The sequence below is a fragment of the Oncorhynchus tshawytscha genome, linkage group LG01 (genome assembly GCF_018296145.1).
Source record: "Oncorhynchus tshawytscha isolate Ot180627B linkage group LG01, Otsh_v2.0, whole genome shotgun sequence".
NCBI lineage: Eukaryota > Metazoa > Chordata > Actinopteri > Salmoniformes > Salmonidae > Oncorhynchus > Oncorhynchus tshawytscha.
In genome coordinates this window covers 71,317,592-71,345,110 of record NC_056429.1, presented here as the reverse complement: position 1 = coordinate 71,345,110, position 27,519 = coordinate 71,317,592, and the positions used below count along the sequence as shown (strand labels likewise).

Below are 27,519 nucleotides of genomic sequence, written 5' to 3'. Positions count from 1 at the left end.
TGTCAACTAATACTGCCATTCCTCTAGTGCAGCACTGACATACTACCTGATTCAACTATAGTTTTCTAAATTGAAGACCATGCTTAGATGAATCAGGTGTGTTAGAGCTGGGTTAAAACAGACCCTGGCAGTATCACATCTCTAAAGGAATTATCACAACTCTACACAAGTTACCATCGAGTTCTGCTGGGGTGTGTTCGTCTTTTTCAGTTATTCATGAACTCATCCTAAATATTTAAATATGGTGGGAAACGTTGACTTAAAGGAAAGGTTATGTCGTTCCTCTCCTCCACTTCAGACATGTCTGTTTTAAGGACGGTGGTGGCGATGCTGGGGAAGGGTTGCTCGGCAGCATCCTTCACAACTGTCGTGTTATACAGTTCTGAGCTGTTCCCTACTGTGGTCAGGTAAATCACACCTGTGTCTCCGATTTAAAGTGTAACTAAAGACAGACAGGTCAAAAATGTGTGTTCTGTATATTTCTCTCTCTGTCTTTCAGGCAGAATGGCATGGGCTACAACTCATCCATGGGTCGCCTGGGGGTTTCTCTGGCCCCTCTCATCCTGCTGCTTGACGAGGTGTGGAGGGACCTTCCGCAGGTCCTCCTCTGCTCCATAGCCCTGCTGGCTAGCCTGGTGGCCAGGATGCTGCCTGAGACACGTGACCGCTGTCTACCAGAGACCATTCAGGACATTGAGGACGGGCAGACAGGGTATGATATAGGTTGAGACAGGGTATGATAGGTTGAGATTCAATCCAAGGTGCGTTAAAGAGCAGCGCACTAGACAGATCACAATGCATCTATTAAAGGCTAATTATGCAGAAATCGCTCCGCCATTGCCTAGTTGCTACAATTCTAAAATACTAGCCTAAACCTAGCAAACCACAATTTCTCAAGCAAGCATTTTGCCAGGGTACAATCTGTAAATTCTTTGCAAATATGGTTGTTGATGATTATCATAGTGTTTTATCAATGACTATGTGTTTATTCTTTTTATGTACAATTCTAGGAAAAGTTTGGCTGGATCCCAAGTTGTGGAAACAACAGAAATCCCTCTAAAATCAAAGGCCAACGATGAGGGGGAAAATTGATACTAAGATATTCTTTCCGGAAATATTTTTTATATGCCCAAATGTGCACCAACAACAATTTTCAAACACCTTTTAAAGTAATCTCATTGTGTTTGTTCCACATCAAAAACAACATTCAAACCTAGCACTGATTTAATAAAACAAGACAAGCATAATTCATTTTATTCCTCCTATACAAATTCTAATTTTCCACTCAATTCCAATACTGCATTATCTTATTTAGTAAAGACTCCTTTCTGTTTCATATGAATGAGGAACAAAATATTATCTTTGATAACGTATCATAACTCTTTATGCATTCTTCCTCACCATAACCATTGACAAATGTATGCAATCAATCTTTAATATTGGATATGAACCTGTTGTTAGATATATATTTTATAAATCTGTGTGCTTAGCAGGTAGCAAAAGTGATTTAAATATTCTGAAACATTATTATGTTATACAAACAATATGTAAAAATACACACAAAAATACCTCATGTTTATCAGCAAGCATGTGGTCGGTTCCATTGCAATACCTGTCAAATTCAGTCAGTGAATCACTTCAGTCACTCAATTCAGTCACTGAAATGACCCTAATCAAACAGAAACCCCATTCTTCTCACTTTTAGTGTGTGGTTAGGACTGGCTGGGTATTTCAGTTTGCTCCATGTCTTCTTTCTCATAGACGTAACAGCCCACCTTGCCGATGTTCACTCCTTTTGGTCCATACAGGATGCCGTAGCAAGGGACGTGGCAATAAGGTATCCCTTCATGCTGTAACAAGGGAAACAATTTTTCTCAATTTACATTTTTTAAACTTATTTTGTACATAATTTGTACATTCTGCAACGGTATCTTACGGCAAAAAAGAGCTTCTGTATATCAGGGCAGCGATCACTCACCTTGAATTAGACAAAACGTGCAATCATTGGACAATAAATTAGACAAGGTGTGGATATCCTACCAACGGGACATCAAAAACTGTAATATCCTATGTTTCACGGAATCGTGGCTGAATGACGACATGGATAGTCAGCTAGCGGGATATACGCTGCACCGGCAGGATAGAACAGCACACTCCGGTAAGACGGAGGGGGTGGGGGGTCTGTGCATATTTGTAAACTACAGCTGGTGCACAAAATCTAAGGAAGTCTCTAGATTTTGCTCACCCGAAGTAGAGTATATTGTGACAAACTGCAGGCCACACTACTTGCCTAGAGAGTTTTCAGCTATACTTTTCGTGGCTGTTTATTTACCACCACAGACAGATGATGGCACTATGACCGCACTCAGTCAGCTGCATAAGGAAATAAGCAAACAGGAAACCACTCACCCAGAGGCGGCGCTCCTAGTGGCCGGAGACGTTAATGCAGGAAAACTTAAATCAGTTCTACCAAATTTCTATCAACATGTTAAATGTGCAACCAGAGGGAAAACAATTGTAGATCACCTGTACTCCACACACAGAGATGCGTACAAAGCTCTCCCTCGCCCTCCATTTGGTAAATCCAACCACAACTCTATCCTCCTGATTCCTGCTTAAAAGCAAAAATTAAAGCAGGAAGCACCAGTGACTCGGTCAGATGAAGCAGATGCTAAACAACAGGACTGTTTTGCTATCACAGACTGAAACATGTTCCAGGATTCTTCCGATGGCATTGAGGAGTACACCACATCAGTCACTGGCTTCATCAATAAGTGCATTGAGGACGTCGTCCCCACAGTGACTGTACGTACATACCCCAACCAGAAGTCATGGATTACAAGCAACATTCGCACTAAAGGGTAGAGCTGCCGCTTTCAAGGTCCGGGACTCTAATCCGGAAGCTTACAAGAAATCCTGCTATGCCCTGCGACGAACCATCAAACAGGCAAAGTGTCAATACAGGGCTAAGATTGAATCATACTACTGTACACTGGCTCCGACGCTCATTTTATGTGGCAGGGCTTGCAAACTATTACAGACTACAAAGGGAAGCACAGCCGCAAGCTGCCCAGTGACACAAGCCTACCAGACGAGCTAAATCACTTCTATGTATGATTTAATTGACCAACATCAATGCATCTTCAGATTGTCTTATAAGTCCATGTGGGCTAGGCATCCTGAAAATGCAAGACACTTTAATAATAAAATCAATCAAATCAACCTTACTTATGAACTTCAACACAGAAACACTGATGTTGATCTTAAAAGCAGCCCTCGCTTCAGGTCATCAGTAACTGTAGTAGACAGTATTAATGTGGATGTAATACCTCAGCATGTCCACCAGAGGTCAGTGTCTTCTTACACCTCTCACAGCGCAGGCAGGGTCGGTGCCAGTTCCTACCCAGGGACATCACCTTCTCTGCTGCAGAGACAGACAAACACCTCACTATGATTACCTCATTCAACTGGCATGTCAGGATAATTAAGAAAAAGTAGGTACTGGTAGGTACTATGTGGATCAGTTGGTAAAAACATGGTGATTGCCACACTGAGGTCTTGGGTTCAATTCCCACATTGATCACATACCAAAAATGTATGCACTCACTGTAGTTCACTTTGAAAATATAAGAGTCTGCGAAGTGACCACTTGAACTATCAGTCCAACATAGAAAAATAAATATAAGAAAGCACATAATGCATAGTTGAGTGCTCAATGTTTATATCATAAATCAATCATGAACAGTCTGACCAAAACTTACCAAAATAGACCACTTTTTCACAGCCAGGACAGAGTGAGGTCTCTCCAGCAAACATCCTGGTCTGAGGGGGAGGTACTGACAAAACAACAATAGCTAGAGGTTATTCACCTGACAGAAACAAATAAATCAGCCTCAATTAAGCTCATAAATTAACCCTACATAAACTCACATATTAGATTTTCTACAAATTACCAGACAGCAAACATAAGGACAAACCAGTGCAAAAGACACAAACTCAACATACCAGTGACCAAGTCCAGCTGACAAAATAAATGTAATCTCCTACTTGACATAATTATTCAAAATATAAAAAATGTCTATTCAGGTTAACCAAACACATAAACTCTGTTTTCAGATTAAACAGTGACATGATACATGACAGAAAGTTTGGGTTTACAACGTTTTACAAAAGGCAAAATTCAACAGATTATAAATCATTATAAATTTAACATCGAGCGATCAGCAACTACCCCACCCATTCCTTCAAAATCATTTTTAATCTCTAAAGGAAACGTTAAACCCAACAAGTTGTTTGTTAAAAAGATCTGTTGAAAGTTCTAACATGGGTCAATCTTGAATCTTGTAATCAGAGTTGTTTAAAGACGCATGGCTCTATTTTTGGCTGGTTTAAGGCGGCGCTAGTGTCAAACGCACGTTCGTTTTGCAATTTCGTCAAGTAAAAACTGGCGTAGTATCATTTTCTAGCGCTAAAACCAGGTTCGGCAATTTACCTGTTTTATAACAGCTCAGATGAGCGGGTGTATTTTAGGCATGTCCTTAAAAACTTGACCCAAAGTGCTAATTTCCGGCAGCGCTGATAGGGATATTTAAGGCCAACCAAAAGCTGGTTTTAGAGGTAACGCAGTTGGTAATGGCTTGAATTTTGACTGCGGAAACGCAGCCTATCCAGCTGTGATACACACTGCTCATATGTGCAATGGAACAAGAGTAGAGTAATGTGCTTTTGGTGCCAGTATACTTCATATTTAGAGACATAAAAAGCACATTTCTTGCCCATTTCGTTTTATTTGATTAAAAACCAAGCATAGCCTACCCCCCTCCATGATGTAGGCTGCATGGTCATGCCCATCATGAAACGAGAGATGAGAACCTTGGTGAATTCTGCAGTGATGCCAATTTAGCAATTGTGTTGGTAGATTTAGCAACTTTTTAGACTACCATGGCAACTTTTTTTCAAACAGCACCTAGAAACAAATTTAGCTACTTTAAAACATTTATTTGGAACTTTTAGAAACTTTTGAAAAGTGACTCAAATGCTAAAATGCACGCTCAGTCACAAAACATGTGCCTTTCCTTTTTGTGTATTAACAACAAATCAATACAGAGAGTACATGAGGGAACACAAGAATATATACATTATATATAATGGACAATTGAGCTAGGGGGTACAATATCACCTTACACAAGAACCTTAAGGGACATACTGTACATGCACTTATAATTCTAACAGCTTTTTTGTTAGTATAGTATTTAATTGTCTTAAAATACAGTTAAATTTATTTTTGTAGGGTAATATATATATATATTTTTTTGTAAATGTACATTTGTGAATATGAAATTTGGCCAAGAGAATAATGAAATTAATTACATAACATTTTTTCAGCTTATTCCAATCATAGGTAAAGAATCCAAGCAGTACATCTCTCCACAATAGTGTAAGATCTTCATAAATGTGTTCAATTATAAATCTACTGATGTCTTGCCACTGTTTCTGGGTGGTCATTACAAAAGGAGCAATTTGAGTTGATGTTTTCCTTAAACTTCTTCATATAGTGTTTGGTAGGATAATATTTATGAATAATTTTAAAGGAAACTTCCTTAATTTTGTTAACAACTAGGTATGTGTGGCAGCATCCATTTTTTTCCCCCAACAGATATGATCAATAAATCCATTCCAATAAGGCATGACATAAGTAGATACAACATCCTGCTGAAACAAGGATCGTATCGCTCTGTTGTTGAATGGACCAAAAGAGAAACAAATCTTTCCTACTGATGAGTCAACAGGGTCAATAGAAGGTAGGCTCTGAGGGTCAGGTCTTGATACGTTCCTGAATAATAGAGCAACACCTGAGGGAATGGCATCTAAAAAAAATTGCAAAATCTTTAGGTGTTACAGGACCTTGTAAAGTGATAAGAATTCCTTATAACTGAGTAAAAGACCCTCTGCATTTACCAGTTGGCTCACCAATAGGATATTATTTCAAAACCAATAATCTAAAAACAAATAAGTATTTTTATACAATATATCCCGATTATTTCATATATAATATCTGTTTGGAGAAAAATTGTGTTTATAAATTAAGGACCATGACAAGAAAACCTGCCGATGAAATGCAGAAAGTTTCACTTTGTCAATATTATAAATATTATAATATTATATTATAATTGCAAAACAGCATGAAGTTAAGGCCACCAAAAGTAGAGAAGACATGATGAGGAATAAAATTCCAGATAGAAGTGGGTCTTCTTCGGAATTGTTTTATCCAATTGATCTTAAAAGTATTATTTAAGGTAGTAAAGTCCAGAAAATTCAGCCCACCATTCTCTTAAGTGTTAATTACAACAGTTTTCCTAGTGTAATGGATACGGTTTCTCCACAGAAAGTTGAAAAGCATCTGGTCTATCTCCTTGCTTATTTTACTGTCAAGATATAAAGATAGAGCGCCATATGTTAGTCTAGAGATACCTTCAGCCTTGGTTATTAGGACTCTACCTTTTCAAGATAAGTCCCTCTGTAGCTATTGATTTAGCTTCTTCTGGGGTTTTTTAATAAGAGGGTTCAAATTGAATAAGCCTCTAGACTTCTGATCCTTTGTAATGGTTATGCCTAAATATGTAAGTTCTTCTTTTACTGGAATATCATAATATGAAGGTGTCACACAATCTTTGACAGCTATGAGTTCACATTTATTAATGTTAAGATATAGACCAGACGCTTTGGAAAAGGATTGTATCACATTGATCGATATGGGATTTGGTTAGCGTCTTTCAGAAAAGTGTAGTATCGTCAGCCAGCTGGCTTATAATAATTTCTTTACCAGCTATGGAAATACCTTGTACATGACTATTATCTAAAGAATTTGCAAGAAGTTGGGTGATTAATAAAAACAGGTACGAGGAGATAGGACAACCTTGCCTAATTCCTCTTTTTAACTCAAATCTAGGTGAGGTGTCATATTTCAATTTGATAGAGCTGTTAACATTTGCATAGAGAGTCTTAATAGCCTTACAGAAAAATCCCCAAAGCCAAGTCTCTCAAGGGAGTGGAAGAGGAACCGATGCTCTACTGTGTCAAATGCTTTATAAAAATCAAAAAAATAATATGAAGCTATCCTCAGTTATTAGGTCTGAGTAGTCAAGTATGTCTAATACTAGTCTGATATTGTGAGAAATATGTCTGTTCCTCATGAAGCCAGACTGTGTTTCATCAATGATTGCATCCAGAACTTCTTTCATTCTTTTTGCAAGTAGTAAGGCTAATATCTTATAGTCAAAAGAATACAAATTGGACGCCAGTTATCGATGAGCAGCACTTCTTTTTTAGGCAGTGTTATTAACCCCTGACTCATTGTAGGAGGGAGAACATGTTTTTTTTTGCCCCAATTTTGTGGTATCCAATTAATGGTAGTTACTGTATTGTCTAATCGCTACAACTCTCATACGGGCTCGGGAGAGACGAAGGTCGAGAGCCATGCATCCTGCGAAACTAAACCGAACCAAGCCGCACTGCTTCTTAACACAGCGTGCATCCAACCCGGAAGCCAGCCGCACCAATGTGTCGGAGGAAACACCGTGCACCTGGCGACCTGGTTAGCGTGCACTGCGCCCGGCCCGCCACAGGAGTCGCTAGTGCGTGATGAGACAAGGATATCCCTACCGGCAAAGCCCTCCCCAACCCGGACGACGCTAGGCCAGTTGTGTGTCGCCCCATGGACCTCCCGGTCGCGGCCAGCTGCAAAAGAGCCTGGGCTCGAACCCAGAGTCTCTGGTGGCACAGCTAGCACTGCGACACAGTGCCTTAGACCACTGCGACACCCGGGAGGCCCCATTGTTTTTAATACTCTCGAAAAAATACTTCAAATACTTGTTCAGAAAATAATTTGTAACATTCTGATGTAATTCCATCAACACCTGGTGATTTATTGTTCTTTAGATGTTTGATAGACTCTATAATCGCTTCAACTTTGATGGGTTCATCACACTGCTTAGATTCTATATCACTGATAGAGTGAACATTATTCAGTGAGTTAAAAAACATATCTGTGGATTCCTGACACAAAACATGTGCCTGGCCGCAAAAGTGCAGAGTGAGTGACTTCAGCAGCAGGCGCTCAGCTCGTGCACAGGCAGCAGCAGGCGCTCAGCTCGTGCACAGGCAGCAGCAGGCGCTCAGCTCGTGCACAGGCAGCAGCAGGCCAGCAGCAATTTCAGCAAATTGCAAATCATTGTTGGCTGACTGCAGCAGTAGTACGGGTTCAACGAGCCAAACCCAATGAATGTAGTTGGTCACGAACGTTTGATCTTGAACAGAACTTACAACATCAATCAACATGTCTCAATCAAAATTGTACAGCCAGAAGTACAGAAAAGAGTGGGAGTCTGTACCTGAACAATTGTCAAATCATATTTGTTTCCGAGATGTTCAGTCAATTTGAGTAACGTTATTGTGTATTCTATGTAATGACGCAGTTTTACGTTATCACGCAATGACATTACAATGTAATTTAGCAACAAATCAACCTGCCTCTAGCAACTTACCCTGAAAATTGGTTGGCAACACTGGAATACGGTGAACCTCGTATTCAGAAGTTATCTTTAACCTGTAAAAATGGCTAGTTTTCCGTTTCATATATTCAAAACCCAAGCCCTCCCTTATGCCTACTATAACGAAGGGCTGTTCAGCAATGCATGTCTTTTTTTTTCCTGACGATTGTATGATATTATTACATTTGACATGTATTTATAGTTGTTGTTTTTAAAAAAATGGATTGCTTGTCATTCATTCATTTGTAATACAACCAAACTTCTTAGAATGATTCACCTTCCTGGTATTATGGTGACAAGTCACTGCCGTGGCGCGCTTGCAAGGAAACTTCTGGAGATGTGTGAATGCAATCTGATCTGTAAAATGGTTCCAATTATGTTCAGAAAACTTAGGACTATTTGGGAGAAGTATAACAGTGAGCGGACATTCTCCCTTTCTATTTATTTTGGATATTTGTCCAGCTGCTGGAAACGTTTGGATGTGGGTAAAACTCTCCATAGTCTACGTTGTTTTAATATTATACAGTGAGGGAAATAAGTATTTGATCCCCTGCTGATTTTGTACGTTTGCCCACTGACAAAGAAATGATCAGTCTATAATTTTAATGGTAGGTTTATTTGAACAGTGAGAGACAGAATAACAACAAAAGAATCCAGAAAAACGCATGTCAAAAATGTTATAAATTGATTTGCATTTTAATGAGGGAAATAAGTATTTGACCCCTCTGCAAAACATGACTTAGTACTTGGTGGCAAAACCCTTGTTGGAAATCAAAGAGGTCAGATGTTTCTTGTAGTTGGTCACCAGGTTTGCATACATCTCAGGAGGGATTTTGTCCCACTCCTCTTTGCAGATCTTCTCCAAGTCATCAAGGTTTCGAGGCTTATGTTTGGCAACTCGAACCTTCAGCTCCCTCCACAGATTTTCTATGGGATTAAGGTCTGAAGAGTGGCTAGGCCACTCCAGAACCTTAATGTGCTTCTTCTTGAGCCACTCCTTTGTTGCCTTGGCCGTGTGTTTTGGGTCATTGTCATGCTGGAATACCCATCCACGCCCCATTTTCAATGCCCTGGCTGAGGGAAGGAGGTTCTCACCCAAGATTTGACGGTACATGGCCCCGTCCATCGTCCCTTTGATGCGGTGACGTTGTCATGTCCCCTTAGCAGAAAAACACCCACAAAGCATAATGTTTCCACCTCCATGTTTAACGGTGGGGATGGTGTTCTTGGGGTCATAGGCAGCATTCCTCCTCCTCCAAACATGGCGAGTTGAGTTGATGCCAAAGAGCTCCATTTTGGTCTTATCTGACCACAACACTTTCACTCAGTTGTCCTCTGAATCATTCAGATGTTCATTGGCAAACTTCAGATGGGCATGTATATGTGCTTTCTTGTGCAGGGGGACCTTGCGGGCGCTGCAGGATGTCAGTCCTTCACGGTGTAGTGTGTTACCAATTGTTTTCTTGGTGACTATGGTCCCAGCTGCCTTGAGATCATTGACAAGATCCTCCCATGTAGTTCTGGGGTGATTCCTCACCGTTCTCATGATCATTGCAACTCCACTAGGTGAGATCTTGCATGGAGCCCCAGGCCGAGGGAGATTGACAGTTCTTTTGTGTTTCTTCCATTTGCGAATAATCGCACCAACTGTTGTCACCTTCTCACCAAGCTGCTTGGCGATGGTCTTGTAGCCCATTCCAGCCTTGTGTAGGTCTACAATCCTGTCCCTGACATCCTTGCAGAGCTCTTTGGTCTTGGCCATGGTGGAGAGTTTGGAATCTGATTGATTGATTGCTTCTGTGGACAGGTGTCTTTTATACAGGTAACAAACTGAGATTAGGAGCACTCCCTTTAAGAGTGTGCTCCTAATCTCAGCTCATTACCTGTATAAAAGACACTTCGGAGCCAGAAATCTTTCTGATTGAGAGGGGGTCAAATACTTATTTCCCTCATTAAAATGCAAATCAATTTATAACATTTTTGACATGCGTTTCTCTTGTTTTTATTCTGTCTCTCACTGTTCAAATAAACCTACCATTAAAATTATAGACTGATAATTTCTTTGCCAGTGGGCAAACGTCCAAAATCAGCAGGGGATTAAATACTTTTTTCCCTCACTGTATACCCATGTGGAAAAATTATGCGGCCTGTAAGTGTGACATAGCCAATTTAAAACAAGTTGATATTTTGTTTCGAATTTGATTGCAATTATCCATTCTCTTTTTAGGCCTGATCAATAGTGAATTTAATCTTGCTTATTGACAATGTTTGGCATGTCCATACTCGGCCATAATGCAACTTACAGTATGCCTAAACCCATATATCAGTGCGAATGCTATTGAAGCCATGCAATCACTTAGAACAATGTGGACTGGAAATGGGTTCACGTTGACATATTTAGCAAAGATCAGCCTACATTTTGTTATTTAATTTCTGTAAGCCACTTAACAAACTTCATACAATGGGTGGTTCTAATCCTGAATGCTGATTGGTTAAAACCGCATTCCAGCCGGTGTCTATTCCACAAGTTATCACCTTAAAATACCTATTTACTCTGTTCCATCTGACTGTCAAACCACTGTCAGCCCAGCCAAGCAATTTATAAACTTGATCGGCACTGTAAAAAGCTTTTAGATATTATCTCACATTTCTTTTAGACTAACATTTTGGTTTCAACAGCAGAGATCTGTATAAACCTTGCTGTCTGTCTCTCCGACATTTACAACATTGTTTCAATATTCAAATTAGATCTCCAGCTCTCCCATAGTAATGAATGTGTTGGGAGGAGACAGACAGGTAGGCAGCGTTTCTCAGCCAGTCGAAATCATGAATCAGCTGGCATCATTTTTATGGATATATACAAAGAAATGTAAATTGAAAAAAGGTACAATGAAATGAACTGCAGCTAGTTAGCAGTCTTTCCAGCTTCAGTTTGAAGTGGTTTTGTTAGCTGTTGGCTAGCTCCTCTGAACAACAGTGTCCTGACGAGTGAGCACATTTTCTATACAAGGTGAAATCGTGCCTCATTAGCTCATTGTTATGGATGTATCCAAATAAATGTCACAAGAAAACAGCTTAAACAAATGCAGCTACTGTTGTTATTCTGTCTGTACTGTTTGACGTGACTGTAAGTTAGCCGTAGTTGGCTAGCTAGCAAGCAAGGGATAAGAACGTTGCCAGCCAGTATGGCAATGCAACATTTAGAACGAATGACTTGGTCGCATCCATAGATACAGAACAAAAAGACTGAACGACTGAGTCGCGTCTCTAGCAACCGAACCGATAGAACAAACGACTAGCTGGCTTGGGTAGCAACCCTAGATTTGTGTCAAGACTATATCTTGTGGAAGGATGAAATAGTATAAATACATGAATTAAAATACAGTTTTTAATGAAAATATGTCAAAGATTATTTGAATATGTTGCTAACTTCATTTTGGGCCTAACAACACCGTGCCAATATATCCTCCAAACACCGGCTTCTCGGGCATTATCTCTTAAATGACAGACTAACATTGGATTTGGAGTTGATTCCAAGGAAATACATAAAAGACTGTAAATACACAACTTGAAGCAACCACATATTTGGCCATGGAGAACGTTCTGATTGGCCAGTGAGGGGCCAAGCCTTGACTCACCCATAACTTGTTTATTCATCAAAACCCAGCCCTTTCGTGGCAACACCAGCAAGTGCACCAATAATTGTGACAGTGAAATTAGCAAAAATATTTCTGACACACGTGTGAATCTATTGCGCTACCACCTGTACTTAGATTTACCATTGCGTTAGGTTAGTTAAAATAGAGCCCATTGTCAAAGTTAGACATACACTGAGTATACAAACATTAGGAACACCTTCTTAATATTGAGTTGCACCCCCATTTGCCCTCAGAACAGGCTCTATTTGTCGGGGCATGGACTACCATACCCTGTTCAAAGGCACTTAAATATTTTGTCTTGCCCATTTACCCTCTGAATGGCACACATACACAATCCATGTCTCAATTGTCTCAAGGCTTAAAAATCCTTCTTTAACCTGTCTCCTCACTTTCATCGACACTGATTGAAGTGGTATCAATAAGGAATCATAGCTTCACCTGGATTCACCTGGTCAGTCTATGTTATGAAAAGAGCATGTTTTGTACACTCAGTGATGGTTGTACTGCAAATTACTTGAAAGTTCATCGTTGGTCATGTTTAAGGGGGTTATATGTATCTTAAAAGATCAGATACATGTCAGCCTTTTATATAACTCAAAGTATTGTGTTGATGTTAGATAGAACACTAAGTCCCTTGTCAAATGTGAAGTGTCACTATACAAAAATTCCTCATTCCTACCCAGTGATGAACAGAGATAGGATCATTACAAGTGTGTCTGTGTGTGTGTCTGTGTAACCCTCTCTCTACTGCTTTATGTTGCTATAATTAACCCTTAAAGGTCATACTTGGAGCACTTGGTAAGGCCAGTTAATCTGAGCAGCCCTGATAAAAAGGACTCATTCCTGTGTGTGTATGTGTCTATACACTACATAGCCAAAAGCATGTGGTCAATTGCTCGTCAAACATCTCATTCCAAAATCATGACATTAATATGGAGTTGGTCCCCCTTTGCTGCTATAATAGCCTCCACTCTTATGGGAAGGGTTTCCACTAGATGTTGGAACATTGCTGCAGGGACTTCCATTCAGCCGCAAAAACATTAGTGAGGTCGGGGCACTGATTTTTTCAATTCATCCCAAAGGTGTTCAATGGGGTTGAGCTTGGGGCTCTGTGCAGGCTAGTCAAGTTCTTCCACACCGATCTCGACAAACCATTTCTGAATGGACCTCGCTTTGTGCACTGGGGATTGTCATGCTGAAACAGGAAAGCGCTTTCCCAAAACTGTTGCCACAAAGTTGGAAGCACAGAATCGTCTAGAATGTCATTGTATGCTGTAGCGTTAAGATTTCCCTTCACTGGAACTAAGGGGCCTAGCCCGAACCATGAAAAACAGCCCCAGACCATTATTCCTCCTCCACCAAACTTTACAGTTGACACTACACATTGTGGCAGGTAGCATTCTCCTGGCGTCCGCTAAAACCCATATTCGTCCGTCGGACTACCATGTGGTGAAGTGTGATTCATCACTCCAGAGAACGTGTTTCCACTGCTCCAGAGTCCACTGGCAGGAGGCTTTACACCACTTTAGCTGACTCTTGGCATTGTGCATGGTGATCTTGTTGGAAAGGTGGCATCCTATGACAATGCCAAGTTGAAAGTCAGTACGAGCCATTCTACTGCCAGTGTTTGTCTATGGAGATTGCATGGCTGTTGGCTCGATTTTACACACCTGTCAGCAACGGGTATGGCTGATATAGCCGAATAGACTAATAGCTGTCCATATCGTTTTGGCCATGTAGTGTATGTACTGTATATTTTGTTTTTCATTAAGACAATATGTTAACTCTAAACTCCCTCAATAATACTATTACTACCACTATTACTACCCCTGGCCCCAGATCTGTTTGTGTGGTCTTCCTATGGTATTGTTTGCAATGACAATGACCCTAGGAGATAGCAAAACAGCGCAAACAGATCTGGGATCAGGCTACCGTCCCTTACCTTTGGGTTGGTTCCGGGTGACCTGCATGGTGGTCCATGGTGTGGTGGGAGATCCTTCTGAGGGGCTGTCAAAAGCAGGTTGAGGAGTGTTGTAGATGTAGGAGCCTGCCCCTCCAATGTTCACACCTGGAGGAGAGGTTATTAGGCAGCCATAGTATTATATGGTATTATGAGGCGCTAGAGTTTGAACTTAGCCAAAGTACCAGTGTCTTACAACTAGTGCCATGGAACCATTGGTTACTCTTCTGCTGTACCGAAATTTGGTTGTCAGTGTGTTATATTAAAAAAGGAAATGCTTTAAGCCCCAGTAGAGGTCCTACTGCATAACTCCCACGTTAGACGATAGGCAGAATTGCAGAGGAGGGAGAAGCCAAGGGGAAATGCCTGCTGTTTTTCAGTTGGGTTTGAAGTTCCTTTATCCAAACAACCAGAATCAAACCCCACCCACATCCTACCCAAACCACCAGAGACACACACATTCCAGACAAATTCCTTGTTTCTGTATGTATGTACTGGGTCAACTCATCTGAAATGCACATGATTAGAGGGTAATCTCATTCTTTCTAGATCATCTATAAAGATAGTAAAAATCATTTTCATAGATATGAGCTGAAGTTTGTCAGATGAGTAACCGTCATTACTTTACATTTAGCTTCCCCAGTCTAATGACCCTCACCTATGTATTGGCCCCCAAACTGATAGAACCCAGGTGCCATCTAGGAAATTAGATGTTGCCGCCTATATTTACCATCCATGTTTTGTGACACCCCCACAACAATCATATGATAAGCAGGCATAATAATATAAGGTGATAATTCTTGCCATTTTTTCGAAAGTGACTTAGACCTTTGGTTCGAAACATTACACTCAATAAACTGTGGGAGCTTTCAACAGTTTGCAGATACGGCGCCTAGTGAAAGTCTACTAGGCGCCGTATGCAAAGGCGTACACCCTTTGCACAGTCTATACATTTTGCTGCCTTAGAAAAAATTCTGAAAAGCGATTCAATTTGATATTTTTCCTAACAATTTACACAACCTACTCCCCATTTTTAAAGTGAAAATATTTGTTTTAAATGAAGATGCCTTGATTGCATATGTCTTCACACCCCAGAGTAAATACTTGGTGGAAGCAGCTTTGGCAGCCATTACATCTGTGAATAATTGAAAATAACTTTATACCAAATTAGGTTAGGGAAACATACACTGTATATCTATTGTTTTTGCTCAGTACATTTGGTTGGGAATCATTGATGGACAGCAATATTCAAACTTTGTCCCAAGCAAATTTAAGTCAGGACTGAGACTGGATGTCTCAGGAACGTGCAACACCTCTTTAAAACCATTCTGGTGGGTCTTTGGCATTAACATATGTGTAATTGTCCTTCTGGAAAGTAATACTTTATCCCAGGGTTATGTTTTCAGAAGACTGAAGTGGGTTTTCCTTTAACTTTTTACCTGGGTTTTGCTTCTTTCATGTTTATTTTGATCTTGACAAACTCCCCAGTCCATACTGGTGACAAGCACACTCATAAAATGATGCTGCCATCACATTACTTGAAAATACAGAGGGTTGCTCCTGTATTGTGTTGGGTTTGATGCAAACCTGTAATTTTCTATGTTGTCTTGCAGTATTACTTAACAGGCTTATTGCAAACATTATTGATTATTTGCAGATAATTTTTTTAACACGAGCTTCCTTCTTTGAATATTGCTGTCATTAATGATTCCCAACAACTTGACTGAGCTCGAGCAATTTTGACAAAAACAATGACCATAAATTGCCCCTAGAATCTTATTTAAAAAATTTCACAGCTCTAATTGCTGCCAAAGGTGCTTCCATTGAGTACTAACTTGGGTGTGAAAGCATACCTAATGAAGACATGTTAATTTATTTTTATTAGGAAAATGTTCTATAATTTTTCTTTCACTTTGACAATGTGAAGTAGGTTGTGTAGATTGGTAGGAACAAAATCAAATACAATGATTTTTTAGATTGAATTTTAAGGCAGTAAAATGTGAAGACTGTGCAAAGGGTGTGTAGACTTTCACTGGCGACTATATCTATCTTTCCTCCAATTATTAAATCTGTCCCTGGGTTCATACACTACTAAACCACCATTCCAGTCATCCTGAGAACGATTAAAGCATCACATTGGGTAATTGGGTAATCCAAGTCTTAGTAGTGAAAGGACCTATAGGGCTTTGGGCAAAGGTTGTGCACTATATAAGGAATAGGGTGCCATTTGGGATACAGAGCATGTCATAATTACCCAGAATAATACCCAAATGTCTGAATGCACCCCCGCTTAGTCAGACAGAAATGTTATGAGCTTATATGACCTTTTAAAACAACAAAAAAGTTCACTTTTAAAAGGGAAGCACCTCAGATTATATCAGAGTTCATTCATGCACTCACAAACCCACGTGTATGTATTTCTTCCAGGTGAAACTCATGAACACTCAAAATCCATAATTACTAAGTGTGTAAGCCTATGTGATGTGTACACCAAAATTCTGAATCGACTTTTTTAATGGCACACACAAATCATAGGATTTTGGTGTGCTTCACAGATTTAAGCAACTTTGAGACGAGGCCTACTTTTTATGCAACTTTCAAACTTTTCTATTGAAGCAACTTTAGGAAATGAGAATCCACTGGCCAGGCGTTATAACACCAGGGCAGGAGGTCATTATAGATATATAAATATCCATCTGGTCCCCACACAGCACACTGAGGATGTCTTGCACTTTGATTCATGGGAAAGGAAATGCCTTGTATATAGCATCTGGTATAGTATAGGGGTGATGAAATGTTATAATGTTTTTAACATTGTTTTCTTAATCAATCAAGTACTTTTATGGCTGTTTGTGTGAGTGAGGAAATTAGTACATTTGTGCTACTGAATGTGTTGTGTGTGTGTGTGAGTGTGTACGTGTGTGTGGAGTGTGTAAAGTACAGATGTAGGATCTAAATCTGAACAAGTTTGCTACAGCAGGAAAATAAAAATGTGAATTATATATTAGGTGGATTATAATTAATGGACATTTTCGTATGGGTTGATACATTTTCTGTAAGTGAAAAAAGCCAATTAAGTTTATCCTATCCTATTATTGGTCTTATTGAATTCAAGCTATAGCGATTCTTCCGCACACCTGCGATTATGGTTTTTTAACAGTAACCTCTTACCTTTGGGTCCGAAGAGAGTTCCGTAGCATGGTTTGTGACAGTAGGGCAACCCATCATGCTGGAAGACAGACCATGTCTAATATTAACAAATAATCTATTATCATAATAAATAGCTGAATATTGGTAATTAAGAAAAACTAAAAACACAGGAAGTCCCCTCCAAACAATCTGCAGGTTTAGTGCAACTTCCGTTAAAACTATTTACTGAAACAGTTCTACTTATTACTGAAATAAACTGTTTACTGAAACTGAAACTACTGAAATATTTCACAATTCACTGAAATGGAACATTACAGTCAGTCAGTATAAAGCATTAAGGTTTAAACCAATCAGACAGGGGTTATATTTCAGGAGTGTGACTGCTGACTGGTCACTGGCTTCATCACAAATGGCACCATACTCATTTTATAGTGCACTACTTTTGACCAGTGCCCATAGGGTCATTCTACAAAAGTGGTGCAACATAGTAACTAGACATACACTGAGTGCAAAAAACATTAGGAACACCTTCCTAATATTGAGTTACAACCCCTTTTGCCTTCAGAACAGACTCAATTCGTTAGGGCATGGACTCTACAAGGTATCGAAAGCGTTCCACAAAGATGCTGGCCTATGTTGACTTCAATGCTTCCCACAGTTGGCTGGATGTCCTTTGGGTGGTAGACCGTTCTTGATACACAAGGGAAACTTTTGAGCATGAAAAACCCAGCAGCGTTGCCGTTCTTGACAAAAACCGGTGCTCCTGGCACCTACTGTACTACCATACCCCATTCAAAGGTACTTTGTCATGCCCATTTACCCTCTAAATGGCACACATACACAATCCATGTCTCATGGAGTAAACATCATTATTTAACCCGTCTCCTCCCCTTCACCTACACTGATTGAAGTGGATGTAACAAGTGACATCAATAAGGGATCATAGCTTTCCCTGGATTCAGCTGATCAGTCTACAGTGCATTCGGAAAGTATTCAGACCCCTTCCTTTTTCCACATTTTGTTACGTTACAGCTTTATTCTAAAACGGATGCAATTATTTTTTATTTTATTTTTTTGTATGTATAAATATATAATGTATCAAAAATATATATATGTACATAACTATTCAGACCTTTTACTCTGAGGCTCGAAATTAAGCCCAGGTGCATCCTCTTTCCATTGATCTTCCTTGAGATGTTTCTACAACTTGAATGGAGTCCACCTGTGGTACATTCAATTGATTGGACATGCTTTGGAAAGGCACACACCTGTCTATATAATGTCCCACAGTTGACAGCACATGTCAGAGCAAAAACCAAGCCATGATGTCGAAGGAATTGCCGTAAAGCTCAGAGACAGGATTGTGTCGAGGCACAGATCCGGGGAAGGGTAACAAAACATTTCTGCAGCATTGAAGGTCTCCAAGAACACAATGGCCTCCATCATTCTTAAATGGAAGAAGTTTGGAACCACCATGTCTCATCTTAGAGCTGGATGCCCAACCAAACTGGGCAATCGGGGGAGAAGGGCCTTGGTCAGGGAGGTGACCAAGAACTCCACCAATTTTTATTTTTTATTTCACCTTTATTTAACCAGGTAGGCTAGTTGAGAACAAGTTCTCATTTACAACTGCGACCTGGCCAAGATAAAGCAGTGCGAACAGACAGCAACACAGAGTTACACATGGAGTAAACAGTAAACAAGTCAATAGCACAGTAGAAACAAAACAAGTCTATATACATTGTGTGCAAAATGCATGAGGAGGTAGGCGAATAATTACAATTTAGCAGATTAACACTGGAGTGATAAATGATCAGATGGTCATGTGCAGGTAGAGATACTGGTGTGCAAAAGTAAATAAATAAAAACAGTATGGGGATGAGGTAGGTAAATTGGGTGGGCTATTTACCAATGGACTATGTACAGCTGCAGCGATCAGTTAGCTGCTCAGATAACAGATGTTTAAAGTTGGTGAGGGAGATAAAATTCTCCAACTTCAATCAGGCCTTATGGTAGAGTGGCCAGACGGAAGCCACTCCTCTGTAAAAGGCACATGACAGCCGGCTTGGAGTTTGCCAAAAGGCACCTAAAGGACTCACAGACCGTGAAAAACAAGTTTCTCTGGTCTGATGAAATCAAAATCGAACTCTTTGGCCTGAATGGCAAGTGTGACTTCTGGAGGAAACTTGGCACCATCCCTACGGTGAAACATGGTGAAGGCAGCATCATGCTGTAGGGATAGTTTTCAACTGCATGGACTGGGAGACTAGTCAGGATCGAGGGAAAGATGAACGGAGCAAAGTAAAGAGAGATCCTTGATGAAAACCTGCTCCAGAGGGCTCAGGACTTCAGACTGTGTTAATGTCACATTTCAGATTTGTATTTTCAAAATACATTTGCAAAAATGTTTCAAAAAAATCTGTTTTACCTTTGTTATTATGGGTTATTCTGTGTAGATTGATGAGGAAAATAAACAATTTAATCAATATTAGAATATGGTTGTAAATTAACAAAATGTGGACAAAGTCAAAGGGTCTGAATTCACTGTATGTCATGGAAAGAGTTCTTAATATTTTGTATACTCAGTGTGTGTGTTTGTGTGTGTGTGTGTGTTCACGTCTGTGTGTGTGAGTGTGCGCGTGCATGTTTGCGAGAGCCAAGGTGTCACGGATTTCCTCCTCTTCCTCCGAAGAGGAGAGGCGAAAAGGATCAGAGGACCAATATGCGGCGTGGTAAGTGTCCATGGTTCTTTTAATACGTAAACGTATACATGAACAACTGAATACAAAAAAACAAGAAACGTGTGAAAACCTAAACAGCCCTATCTGGTGCAAAACACAGAGACAGGAACAAACACCCACAAACACACAGTGAAACCCAGGCTACCTAAGTATGGCCTAGTATGGTTCTCAATCAGAGACAACTAATGACACCTGCCTCTGATTGAGAACCATACTAGGCCGAAACATAGAAATACCCAAATTATAGAAAAACAAACATAGACTGCCCACCCAACTCACGCCCTGACCATACTAAATAAATACAAAACAAAGGAAATAAAGGTCAGAACGTGACACAAGGATGGTATTTGTTTTTTAATCAGGATAATATGCTACCTCAAGCTCCCTTAATAATAATCCTGTTACTACCCTTCCGTTGCTTAAGGCATAGGTAAAAACTTTATAATAATTTTTTTGGGACTGCAATTTGCACCACTTCTGTAGAATCACCCATATAGGAATCAGGGTGCCATTTGGGAGCCATTATCTTTCAAATTTAAATGAATGCCTTATCCTCCTGACCGCTTCAAGTTAATTATGGAGGAGCTCTATCTGTCAGTCTTAAAATGGACCGAGCAGAACAGACAGAGAGCAGAGAGATCCTTTTGACCCAAATTCCTATCAAACATCTCCCCAATTCAGACTTTATTTTTAGCAAACTGCTTCCATATGCTCTAGCTAGCTCCTTCACATTCCAGTGCATGAACTGGGAATAAAACAATATTTAGACAACTAACACCCGTCTGAGAGGAGGATAGAAGAGATTTAGGATGCTGTGACCTCAGCAAGCTCTTAAAGCTCTTAAAGCTCTTCATTCTAAATGGTTGCATTTGTAACCGACCTCAGAGAGTTGGTCTGCATCCCAAGGGCCAGGCCCATAGGGCTCTGGTCAAAAGTAGTGCACTATGTAGTGAATAGGGTGCCTTTTAGGAATCATCTTTAGAGACATGCAACGTATATGTGACACACCTCTTTTCGGACCAACACTGGGTTATTGTATGTGGGACACAGCTCAACCAGTTCCTAAATGAATGAATGCACACACACACTCTGTTGCACAAAGCTCACTCTGACCACACAGGAGTGTTCTGTGTCTCCTCAAGTACAAGAGTATTTTATACATCTACAAACTGCCCTCCTCACTCACACTACAAGAACAACAATGTAGGACAAACCTAAGCTCCGAAGAAGATTCTCCAAAAACACCTAAGTCACTCTTATAAAATACTATTTGGGACCAAAGTTCTTCACAGCAAAAAAAAAGTACAACATTAGATCAGAAACATTGCTATTACTGTATAGGCACATACGTACTTGGCATTTACAGTGCAACTGTTTGCGGGTCAATTGCATTGAAATGAACAAGACATGCGGCAGAACTATTTGAGTGACTTGTGAAAGTTTTGAACCTCACATTTTACCCTATCAACCTCACATTTGTAGGGTGACATTTAGAAAGCTAAAAAAGATATATTTTGCCAAAACAGCGTCATTACAAAATACACACTTTTGATGGTGACTCTGCATGCGTTGCATATACACACTGTTAACTTTAAAGTTCAATCATCACTTCCTTCATACCTATTTCAGACCTTTGAGTCTATATATGGACACTGAGGTCAGGGACATAATGTCTACGACAGCCTGTGACTCAGCTAGTCCAGCAAATCTGAGCTCATGTTTTTTCTGGACAGTAAAGTCTGTCCCAAATGGCACCCTACTACCTATGTAGTGCACTTCTTAAGTAGTGCACTGTGTTAGGAATCGGGGGCTATTTGGAACGCATCCTCTATCACAGGCATCCGTTACAGACCTGACAGTCTGGTGTAATGTCAAACTTTGGCTGTTCATTGTCACGTTGTCACTGAGGGTGTGGGTGTGATGTCATGATATCATGGAGCAGCCATTAATCAGTGTGATGAATGAGTTGGCGTTAAATGCAAAGGAAACATTGCATCAGCTATGGGCTGGCATTGTAGGCTACAATCCAGGAACTAAGGACATGCCTTTCTGACAAGGTCATTATAAATCTTGTAATTTAACCACAGGGGGCTGGTGAGGGGAGGACAGCTCATAATAATGGCTGGAATCGAGTGAAAGAAATGGTATCAAGCACTTGGAAACTATGTTTGATACCATTCCATTAACACCGTTTCAGCCATTACTATGAGCCGTTCTTCCCAGTTAAGGGTGCCACCAGCCGCCTATGCATTTAATGTCTACTTAACCTCATGTAAATGTAATTTAACCTGATACTGCAGTGGGCTAAATCAGGGTCACGCGGAGTGTTTCTTGGTAGTTTTAAACAAATCTACTTTGAAACAAAAGTATAAACCTCACACACGTTATGGGCTTAAAAAAACAAGACACCTGTACCATCTCAGATATAGAGTTCACATGTATTCTAATTTGAGTTTGCATCCCAATATTACATCACAGAAGACTGAAATAACAAAATAGTTTGACATAGAAAAAGTAATTTATATTAATGTATGTTTTAACATTCCACCCATGAGGCCACTTGGTCATTTTACTGCAGGAAAGGGCTACTGTCTTTTTTGGCATGTCTGTAATTTCAATGATCCCAAACAGACAGAATTATTGAGAGTTCCCTGAGGTGTGATACCCTTTCAGGAATGCAGATGCCATTCTCCCTGCTCTGTCCCTCCCTGATGAAAAAGTATTGAGAGAGAGAGACTTCACCGTTAAAAGGTTTTAGAAAATGTTCTGAACAATGAAGATAAGTCACTGCCGTGTATAAGGCCACACACAGAGAGAGAGAGAGATAGATAGAGAGAGAGAGAGAGATAGATAGAGAGAGAGAGAGAGATCCTTCACCTGACAGCCTGTCAAAAACACTCCCGTCCAGAAATAACAGAAGCCTATTCGTTCTCTCATGCCACAGCATTTCAGAGATAAAGAAGTGACTGTATATGGGCTTGTGAAAGTGAACTAGCAATGTTCGTCCATTAGTCCATGTATACTGTTGGGTTGTGTATTTCATAAAGAAGGATAAGTCCTCTGTGTCTCCATTCAAACCTGTGTAAGAACAACTACCTCTCAAAAGTCAAACATGGAAACCCTACCATCCACAAGTAAACCTTAAAATCAACTAGTCATCTTTATCTTCAGATGAAAAGACAAAGACAGCACGGAGGGTTAGACTATTAGACTTTAGAGAATACAGCCATGGCTTGTGAACTGAAAAACAGGACAATGTTTCAAACAACGGCCTGTTTCTGAGAAAGACAGACTGTGTGTGTTCCCTGGCCCACTGAATCAACTCCTAACTAACAACACTGAAACAACGCTGGACTTTGTCTCCTACTGGTCTGAGATGACCTGAATAATTAGCCTCAGTAGCCCTAGTATCATTGGCCAGGTCGCAGTTGCAAATGAGAACTTGTTCTGTTTGATAACCTAGCTTACCTGGTTAACTAGCCTACCTGGTTAAATAAAGGTGAAATAAAAAATTAATTAAAAAAAATCTAGCCTACCTGGTTAAATAAAGGTGAAATAAAATAAAAATAAAAATAAATCACTCAACTCAAAGACTCCAGTGTTTGGGTCAGGACAATGACTTACCCCCAGGTTAGGTTATCAAACAGGATCAAACAGGCTTCCAAAACAATGATAGCCCTTTGACATTTATTCTACCCTTTGAGATTTGTAAAGACTAGTCATGTGACCAACCATACCTGGCCTGACTATGGGGCCTATAACTATAATTCTATCAAACTAAGTTAACAGGAGCCTATGCAGATATTCCAATAGAAATCAGACGTTTCCAGCATTAACAATGTCTACAATGTATTTCTGATCATTTTGATGTAATTTTAATGGACAAAAAATTTGCTTTTCTTTCAATAACAAGGACATTTCTAAGTGACCTTTTGAACAGTAGTGTATACTGTGTATATGGGGGATTGGAAGTGATGCAGACAATAATATTGATGGAAGATCCAATCTAAGTGCAATATTTAAAAAATAATAATAATAACAATAAAAAAGTAATCTTTAGCCATTGTATATTTTTTCAATTTATCAGGGGGCGCTGCATCACCCTTAGCACCCCTTCTCCCACGGCAATGTCTGCAACATGGGTGTGCAGTCAGATATACAAGCCCTAGATTCTGAACTTGAACGATTCAGCTCAGGAAGCTTGAAAATTCCCTAAGTTATCTGAGCAGGACAATGAAAGGTGAAATGACATTGACATTGCGTTCCAAATGTCACCCTATTCCCTATGTAGTGCCCTTCTTTTTTTGTAGTGCCCTATATAATGAATAGAGTGCCATTTGGGACATTACCACAGTGAAAGGATCAGGGGCACGATGCCTGGTGAGGGGTTGGTGTGGACAAAGGATGAGTGTCAGTTTATTGTGAAGCCACGATTTGGTTCACGGACCAGCTATAATCAAAGGGACCCACAAAGACATAGCTGCTCAACAGTTTCATTCTTGAGATGATTGGAATTTCTGGGCCACTGCTATAGTACTAGTGATCTGGTTTCTACTGCAGTAGCACTGCAGCAATTTAATTTTGAGTTGATACAGTACATGGGTCTATAAACAATGACCCAGTAGTGCAACTCACTTAACTGACAACACCCCTTATGTAGGATCTTAATTTGAGCCACTTTGACTACAACAGGAAAATAATCTTGCAGCAACAGGAAATGTTTATGTGGATTATAATTCATGAACATTTTTGTAGGGGTTGATACATTTTTCGTAAGGGAAAATCAAGTCTGAAATTTCTAAGGGGAAATTACACACCCCAGACGCCTTTGAAAACCTCAAATACACTACAAGTTTTACATTTCCTGCATTGCATGAAAGTTCTCCTGCAACAGGGTGATCCAATTAAGATCCTACATCTGTAGTTGTGATACAGTTTATGCTCAAATAGCTCGGAAGATTTAGGGAATTTTCCTGCTCTATGAGCTAAATCGTTTAAGTTCAGAATCTTGAGTTTGTATATATGACTCCACCCTCATCTCACAGTAAGGGTGCTGAGGGTGCTGCAGCAGCCCCTGATAAATAAAAATGAAAAATAGAGTACCATTCAGAAGTTTGTGCACAAAATGTCAGTTCAAAAGTTGAGCAGAATTTTGAGATAAATACTTTTTGTGCGTATGGACAATTTTGGGAAATATGGGACCAACACTTTACATGTTGTGTATATATTTTTATTCTGTGTATATATTACTTTATACAGTATATATATTTTTTCTTTACGAAATTATATTACTCCTTATGGGGGTCAGTGGCCTGCCATACTCCCTCTGTCCCCATGCAACCCCTTCCCTCTCTCCCACCCTCTTGGGTAGGATAGCACAACCCTTCGATGTCTCTCTCCCTCCCTTTGTTCTGGGGTAGGATAGCACAACCCTTCGATGTCTCTCTCCCTCCCTTTGTTCTGGGGTAGGATAGCACAACCCTTCAATGTCTCTCTCCCTCCCATCCTCTTGGGTAGGATAGCACAACCCTTCGATGTCTCTCTCCCTCCCTTTGTTCTGGGGTAAGATAGCACACTTCTTCCCTCACTCTTTCTATTTTTCATTATCTTTCTCTCCCTCCTTCTTTCTCTCTCTGTAGACAGGATATTACGGCCACAGGGCCTCCCTTTACCTCAGCATGGTTGCCAGCCGACAGGGTCTTGTTACAGCGTTCGCATTTCAGGCAGAACCGGTGCCAGTTTTTCCCCAGCGAGCTCACCTTCTCAGCTGCAGGACAGAGAGAGAGAGTTTGTTTACAAAGACTCAAATGACAACAAAACATAAACAATGGCGTAGGCATAATACAGTCTTAGAATGTGGGTTATCAGTTGGGTTATGAATACCTTATAATTTGGGTAGGACAGTTGAACTAAGCTCATTAAGCATTTATAGGTTTTATCCTTCAAAAACATTGTTTGCAAATGATTTGTCTATTGCTGTTAGCTGTAATTATATCTCATTTTTGGGACATTATACAGAGGATCTCCTCTGTGCTGTTTCACAAGGTAGGCTATTACCAACATAGACGTTGTACTCTCCCCTCCCTGAAATGTTATTGAACATTTCGTCCTCTCTCCCTCTGTCTATTATGGGTCACCACACTCCAGGATAAGGGTTCAATGTGCAGCCAATAAACCTATAGTAAAAGGTGCATTTCAGCTCAGTTTGACTTCAAGTTCAAACCCGCATCTTACAATATTTTCCATATTTTGCCATCAAACAAATGTCTGGAAGAGACAAGAGCGATAACAACCAAGAGCTGAAGCCTCCTTCCTAATTATCAAGTTCCAACAAGTGGTTTAACTGATGTAACCAAAGTAACCTTGCCCATATGCTATGTTAAAGTAAATGAACATGTCAAGTATGAATTAATCCTAGTTAAATGTTTAGGGATAATTAGCCAACATTCCAGAGATGCTGAGAAAGAAGGTATATGCAACTTTCACCAAACTTCATCTTTCCCATGTGAAAATAGTCCCGGCAGTGAAGATGCTGAAAGACCCATAGCCTGCCTTTAAAAAGGTAACATTAATCATAATTATATATATATTTTTTCTTCATAATAAAAATGATCTTCTAATGATAATAAAGACTTCCCGGTTCTGTGCGAGAAGCTACTTGTCAGTAGGCTAAACGAATACGATGTCACCAGCAGGGACAACTTGGCGTTCATGCAGCGGCAGTCCCCCATCACTCCACAGGTCTCCTCTTAAAAAGGCATTTGCAAGACCTACAGAGTTTGGATTCTACCCTGGACGTGAACCCACTCTACGAGGGGTGTCTCGGGAGAGTTGGGATATGCAAGAAATAATTTTCCATTTCACAAATGCGTATTAATACACACGTGTACATGTGTGAAATAGGGCAAATATAAGCATCCACCAACTTATTATTTTATTGTTATATTGTATTATATTCTATTGTATTGCATTAATTAGTATTATTTTCTGTTCTATTCATATGTGCACACAATTGTCACTACAATAACCATTTTCATTTTCAGCGTCCACCAAATTATTATTTTAATTATTATATTGTATTGTATTGTATTGTATTTTATTATATTATGTTATATCTGCACACAATTGTCACTACAATAACCATTTAAATTTTCATTGTCAGTTCATTTTCCTTTAGTTAGGCCTATGCTAAATCATTATAATTATTAATCAAAATAAACAATCCAAGTTCTTTGATCATCTTCAATATTTACATTCCTTGGCATTTGCTGTGGCTAGAGGTTTACAAAAATTATTCCTTACCAAAAAACACATCATTTGTGCATCTGGGGCACCTCGACGTCATTCTTCAGCAATTCTTTGTCCAGCTGACGATCAACCCGAACTTCAAATTGCCTTCAAATTCTATCTGCGGCGCTGGCAGAACCATGCAGTGCCGATCGCGCATTCAACTGTGACGT

General features: G+C 39.9%; 2 protein-coding genes across 4 annotated transcripts in view; one reads left to right on the top strand and one right to left on the bottom strand.

Annotated features, from left to right (window-relative positions):
* Positions 1 to 1,411, top strand: part of LOC112256105 (solute carrier family 22 member 7-like) — a 9,517-nt gene extending 8,106 nt beyond the window's left edge. The window contains exons 8-10 of the mRNA XM_024429101.2: positions 299 to 407; positions 500 to 712; positions 1,011 to 1,411. Of these exons, the coding sequence (XP_024284869.1) occupies positions 299 to 407; positions 500 to 712; positions 1,011 to 1,092 (404 nt within the window). The 3' untranslated portion in view covers positions 1,093 to 1,411. The remainder of the gene's footprint in view (positions 1 to 298; positions 408 to 499; positions 713 to 1,010) is intronic.
* On the bottom strand, positions 1,239 to 27,519 carry LOC112256087 (cysteine-rich protein 2). 3 transcript variants are annotated; one of them, XM_024429075.2, is made up of 7 exons: positions 27,362 to 27,519; positions 25,732 to 25,826; positions 17,340 to 17,397; positions 14,151 to 14,276; positions 3,762 to 3,836; positions 3,330 to 3,424; positions 1,239 to 1,850 (listed from the first exon to the last, which is right to left on the bottom strand). In XM_024429075.2, the coding sequence occupies exons 1-7, from the start codon at positions 27,402 to 27,404 to the stop codon at positions 1,713 to 1,715; spliced, it is 630 nt and encodes a 209-aa protein (XP_024284843.1). In that variant the 5' UTR covers positions 27,405 to 27,519; the 3' UTR covers positions 1,239 to 1,712. The 3 variants fall into 3 exon arrangements, with proteins under 3 accessions (XP_024284843.1, XP_024284850.1, XP_024284859.1); XM_024429082.2 differs by lacking the exons at positions 14,151 to 14,276; positions 17,340 to 17,397; positions 25,732 to 25,826; positions 27,362 to 27,519 and adding an exon at positions 4,493 to 5,065; XM_024429091.2 differs by lacking the exons at positions 14,151 to 14,276; positions 17,340 to 17,397; positions 25,732 to 25,826; positions 27,362 to 27,519 and adding an exon at positions 4,324 to 4,458.